This window comes from Oncorhynchus kisutch, linkage group LG11 (assembly GCF_002021735.2).
Source record: "Oncorhynchus kisutch isolate 150728-3 linkage group LG11, Okis_V2, whole genome shotgun sequence".
Classification (NCBI taxonomy): Eukaryota; Metazoa; Chordata; class Actinopteri; order Salmoniformes; family Salmonidae; genus Oncorhynchus; species Oncorhynchus kisutch.
The window spans coordinates 15,796,280-15,802,279 of record NC_034184.2 but is presented as its reverse complement, the minus strand read 5'-3'; the positions used below and the strand labels follow the sequence as shown (position 1 = coordinate 15,802,279).

General features: G+C 43.0%; 1 protein-coding gene across 10 annotated transcripts in view; it reads right to left on the bottom strand.

Moving 5' to 3' along the window:
- Nucleotides 1-236: 236 nt before the first annotated feature.
- Nucleotides 237-6,000, bottom strand: part of rrbp1a (ribosome binding protein 1a) — a 44,036-nt gene continuing 38,272 nt past the window's right edge. For 6 of the 10 annotated variants that reach the window (XM_031835364.1, XM_031835368.1, XM_031835365.1 and 3 more), the window contains 7 exons: nt 5,583-5,654; nt 5,387-5,467; nt 4,038-4,130; nt 2,730-2,777; nt 2,449-2,547; nt 1,459-1,605; nt 237-1,113 (listed from right to left, as the gene is read on the bottom strand). In XM_031835364.1, coding sequence (XP_031691224.1) covers nt 1,081-1,113; nt 1,459-1,605; nt 2,449-2,547; nt 2,730-2,777; nt 4,038-4,130; nt 5,387-5,467; nt 5,583-5,654 — 573 coding nt within the window. In that variant the 3' untranslated portion in view covers nt 237-1,080. Of the gene's footprint in view, nt 1,114-1,458; nt 1,606-2,448; nt 2,548-2,729; nt 4,131-5,354; nt 5,468-5,582; nt 5,655-6,000 lie in introns of those variants that run through there. The other 4 variants (XM_031835366.1, XR_004211580.1, XR_004211578.1 and 1 more) reach the window with 4 other exon arrangements.

Below are 6,000 nucleotides of genomic sequence, written 5' to 3'. Positions count from 1 at the left end.
CGTCGATACTATCGGCGGAGTACCGGAACATATACCTGTCAGTGCTAGCAAAGAAGTCCTGTAGCATAGCCTCTGATTGTGTGGCCGTAATGTGTCAGTTTGTCCAAATTAGCTGGATGTTTATCAATATTAGCTGGCTAATGTAACAATCATGCTTTCTGGAACAGCCACAAGGTTTCTTTCATCAATCCTTTGTTTAAATGTCAACAACAACAGGTTCAAGCAGGACTGAGTCATTACACATAGCTACATTGTAGTTTATTCTTTATCAAAGTCATTCATGTGTGTTGGCAGCCAGCTACTGCGCACACAGTACTGAAGGAGGCACTCACTGTATTGCATTCATCCATCCATTGTGTGTACCATAAAATCTACCCACCATTCAACCAACCTCTTAGAAAAGACACACACAAAAGGTGTGTCCGAAAGTGGCACCATATTTATTCCCTATATAGTTCACTTCTTTTGACCAAGGGCCCATTGCGTTTCGTCGAGGGCCCTGGTCAAAGGTAGTGTGCTATATAGGGAATAGGGTGCCATTTTGGATACAGACAAAGTAATTGCACAGGTCGATGTACGCGTTAACGCACAATTGTTTTCCCTTTTAACACTGGACTCTGGTTGGGGGGGGGGGGTCACTGTGAATAAGGCAGAGTAGGTAATAGGTTAACTCTGGTCCAATGCCCTGGCCCAAAGCTAGTATTAGGTATAACTTCTGACATAGCCAGAGTCATTGATGGAATGGAGCTTTTTCTTCAACAAAGTTTTGTTTGCAGCATAGTCTTTTTTTCCTCATCATAGATCATACAATGAAATGTTCATAGCAATAGCTAAACATTTTGGTCCGGTTTCACAGACACAGATTAAACCTAGTCCTGGACTAAAATGTTATTTTAAATGGAGATTCTCCATTGACCATGCATCTGTGTCTGGGAAACTGGTCCTTTGATTCTTACAGGAGTTGCAGAAATCAACTACTACAGTACAAAGAAATAAGAATGGTTTTGGAATGCATAACTATGGTAATAGTAATCATATGAAGGCCTTTTTGGAATGTTTTAATGTCTTGTCTTCAGTCTCTTAAACAGATGTTCCTTCCTTCAGCACTGTACTCTGAAAGTCAGACACAAAAATACACATTTTTTACACAACCACACCCAAACAATAAATACATGAATCAATCAAAACAATCATTGATGGACATTACAAAGAAATATAGAAAAGACATAACCACACCCATGCAGCCGTTCAAAACAGTATTACTGTAGTCATTCAGGCTAAGTGTGCAATAATAATTATTATAAATATTTTACTCTGTATTCCACTAAGCAGACGCAGATATGCAAAACAACTGTCAGTACAGTGAGTGCATACATTTTTAGTTTGGGTATGTGATCCCTGTGGGAATTGAACCCACAACCGTAGCATAATAAATGAGTACTAGATTGTCATAGCCACCTTGGTCTCATCAGAGTGGTCCTGTAGTGTGTGGTGTTTGTTCCTCTCTTTGGCAAGCTGCTCCTGAGTGGACTTTAAGAGCTGCTGGAGTTTGGTGGCTGCTTGGCCAAGATCTTTGATTAGTTCTCTCTCTTTCTGCAGGCGCTCCTGAGGAGAAAAGAAGAGGGACAGAAGGTGATCCTTCGGACCTCACACAACCTCCATCGGCTTCAGTTCTGACCAAGGCATGTATTCATAAAGCGTCTCAGAGTAGTAGTACTGATCTAGGATCAGTTTTTCCTTTTAGACTATAGTGAATGGACAGGGGTGACCCATAGAGATGTATAACGATCGCAGCATTGAATAGGCTACTGTATATCCCATTATAGCATCTGTGACAGCATAGGTAGCGCTATTCAGGCTCCATTTTGAATTCGTCAATTTGTTCTTCTACTACTTCTATGAGCTGGTAAACTAACTTTAATGGAGCATACTGCCACCTGGAGTGTGTTGTTTGAACAGGTATAAAGCCAAGGTTGGTGATTTATTGCCACCTATAGTTATGGAATGTTAGCTCAAGAGTATGATTCATTGGCTGATTCCTCCTGATGACCTGGATAGAATCATGTGATCCTTCCTTGACCAATAATAAGTCCCTCCCAGTTGACTACTTTAAAATTGTAAAAGTCCACAATGGCGGTGCCCATGCTAAAACAGGCATTTGGGCACTAGAGTCCTCACCCCAGAGAGATTTATAAATCCTAGATCAGAACTCCTATTCAGAGACGCTTGATGAATACTGGCCCTGGTCCACATTTAGCAGGCAAACGTTGTCCAATGTTGCAGGGTTAGGGTTAGAAATGTAATGAATAGAGCCAACATGATTACTATTTTTATTCTACATGTCAGAGAGGCATGTTTGTTCTACATAACAAATTTCTATCTGAAAGTTCCACAGCATTGTGTCCTGATGAACAAAGCCAAGGGTCATGTTCAGCGCTATGTGGGTACCTTTAGCTGGGCTACGTCCTCTGTGTCAGCCTGTGGGGAGTCTCCTGACTCTTTCAGCAGGTCCAGCTGAGCCTGGAGCTCTGCAACCGTCTTCAGAGCCTGGGGGTGGGGAATCAAGACAAAACAGTCAGTCAGAGAAATAAGAAACAGTCAAACATACATTCGAGCCGACAAATCGCTGTATCTAACTAAGCAATTTTGTTGTTAGCCAATGTCAAACTTGCTAGCAAGAGCTACCCTCTTCCGGTTGGTATGTAGTGAGGGGTGGGAGAGTTTAGTACCTGTTCAAACTCCTCTGTGGTCTGATTCAACTGGGACTGGACCTTGAGGTGCAGAAAATATAGTATAAGATTAATATCTGTACGGACACTAGAGATGTTGTGTGTTCCTCCTTGCTACAGACAGAAATAGATAAAAGCATGTAAAAGCACTATAAAATGTTGTGACTTGCACACCCCCACACCACCCTGTGTCATGTTAGTGCCCACTTCACTCCACACCAGGCAAGACACAGCATCATGTCCAAAACAAACAGTGTAGTTCCTTCAGTGAAAAATCTAAAATCAGTGGGAAACTGAACCCAATGAGTGAGTGATCATGCTAAGATGAGAGTGATTAGAAGCCATGGTTAGAGTTAGCTGCAGCTGGTAGTCAACACACACCATGGTTAGAGTTAGCTGCAGCTGGTAGTCAACACACACCATGGTTAGAGTTAGCTGCAGCTGGTAGTCAACACACACCATGGTTAGAGTTAGCTGCAGCTGGTAGTCAACACACACCATGGTTAGAGTTAGCTGCAGCTGGTAGTCAACACACACCATGGTTAGAGTTAGCTGCAGCTGGTAGTCAACACACACCATGGTTAGAGTTAGCTGCAGCTGGTAGTCAACACACACCATGGTTAGAGTTAGCTGCAGCTGGTAGTCAACACACACCATGGTTAGAGTTAGCTGCAGCTGGTAGTCAACACACACCATGGTTAGAGTTAGCTGCAGCTGGTAGTCAACACACACCATGGTTAGAGTTAGTTGCAGCTGGTAGTCAACACACACCATGGTTAGAGTTAGCTGTGTATGGAGAAGACTGGACAGACTAGACAAACACAGTCTGGAGTTAGTGTGTGCTGACTATCTTGACGACCAGATTACCCTTCTGTTTCTTGTATTGCTGTAATGTTTTTATCAATCAAAATGTGTCAGTAAGAGAACAGGGGACTTTTCTACTGTGATCAAATGGATCCCAACTCCACAGATACATGGTTTAACAGCAGGAGAGATACTCATTTAGAATATAGTCCATAGAAATAAAATCGAGTCAATTTATTTATGAGTTAGTCCCTATTTATGACATGCCAAGATGGCTGCCATTACTAGAACATTTTAAAACCTCTGGCTGCTGTCTATGGTCATGACATCAGCCAGTAGTATTTGTATATCTCTCTATTCTATTCTCTCTATTCTCTCTACAACTATGGTTGTGGTAACCATGGCTGTCCAGGGACCAGTTTCCAGAAACTCTAGTACCCCCCAAGTAGAACAGACATGCAGTGAAGGGTGCCCCATGACCGATAACCTCCGGTGCACTCTGACCTCAGGCTCTGATTGGCTGTTCTGTGCCCTGGTTTCAGGGACTACCTCCTGGCTCTGAGCACACATCATCGCCTCGCTCAGCTGACCTCTGACCTGGAAAAGGAAGCTCCAAGGGTTAGGGACAAGAGGGGAGGGGGAGAATTGTGATACATACTTAGTAGACCTCAACAGGCAGCCCACTGCATTTCCTGTCAGGACCACAGGAGACAGGGGCAAGCACACACAGTCTTGTTTAACTAACCATGTGGGGATTGATTCCCATCCCCTATTTTCCACAGTCCCAAAACCTGGTGTACTGTATGGGTGTAGATGTGTATAGCTAGTGTACCTATGGTGTACAGTATGGTTGTAGATGTGTATAGCTAGTGTACCTATGGTGTACTGTATGGGTGTAGATGTGTATAGCTAGTGTACCTATGGTGTGCTGTATGGATGTAGATGTGTATAGCTAGTGTACCTATGGTGTGCTGTATGGGTGTAGATGTGTATAGCTAGTGTACCTATGGTGTGCTGTATGGGTGTAGATGTGTATAGCTAGTGTACCTATGGTGTGCTGTATGGGTGTAGATGTGTATAGCTAGTGTACCTATGGTGTGCTGTATGGGTGTAGATGTGTATAGCTAGTGTACCTATGGTGTGCTGTATGGGTGTAGATGTGTATAGCTAGTGTACCTATGGTGTGCTGTATGGGTGTAGATGTGTATAGCTAGTGTACCTATGGTGTGCTGTATGGGTGTAGATGTGTATAGCTAGTGTACCTATGGTGTGCTGTATGGGTGTAGATGTGTATAGCTAGTGTACCTATGGTGTGCTGTATGGATGTAGATGTGTATAGCTAGTGTACCTATGGTGTGCTGTATGGATGTAGATGTGTATAGCTAGTGTACCTATGGTGTGCTGTATGGATGTAGATGTGTATAGCTAGTGTACCTATGGTGTGCTGTATGGATGTAGATGTGTATAGCTAGTGTACCTATGGTGTGCTGTATGGATGTAGATGTGTATAGCTAGTGTACCTATGGTGTGCTGTATGGATGTAGATGTGTATAGCTAGTGTACCTATGGTGTGCTGTATGGATGTAGATGTGTATAGCTAGTGTACCTATGGTGTGCTGTATGGATGTAGATGTGTATAGCTAGTGTACCTATGGTGTGCTGTATGGATGTAGATGTGTATAGCTAGTGTACCTATGGTGTGCTGTATGGATGTAGATGTGTATAGCTAGTGTACCTATGGTGTGCTGTATGGATGTAGATGTGTATAGCTAGTGTACCTATGGTGTGCTGTATGGATGTAGATGTGTATAGCTAGTGTACCTATGGTGTACTGTATGGATGTAGATGTGTACCGGTGCCATTTCCTCCTCTGTCGGGGCGGTCTCGGACTGTTTCTCCAACTGGGCTTCCAACAGCATCAACTGCTCCTTCAGCTGGAGGGAGAGGAGGGTAAGGAGTCCATTACTTAAGTACAATTCAGTACAGACAGTACCAGTCCAGCACTACACACCTACTGGACTGTAGTTGAAATCAGCCTGATATTTATACCTGTTCTATGCTTTGGTTCTCTGCCTTCAAGCTCTCTGCAGTCTCCTTCAGAGTGTGCACTTGTTCCAGGGCCTAGTGTGAGTAGAGAGGGTGTGGTTTAGAACATGGCAGTGTTTCCCCAATAATCATTGAGCAGTGGCGGGGTTCTTTTTAAAAATACATTTGTGGTCATTTTCGGGATGTAAATGTTTTCAGTGTTACCTTAAATGACTATGTAGAGAATATATGTATCTGGTTTTGGTATATAGAGCTATATATTTTTTAAATTAGATCATCTTTGAGAAGTAACAATCACCAATAAAAACTAGACAGTCAGAGAGAATCTAAAATCCCAAATATGTCCTGGCATGGGGCCCCCATTGATTGTGTCATAATGTTTGAGTCACTCAGATTGCTTATGCTGTGTTCTTATGCTATG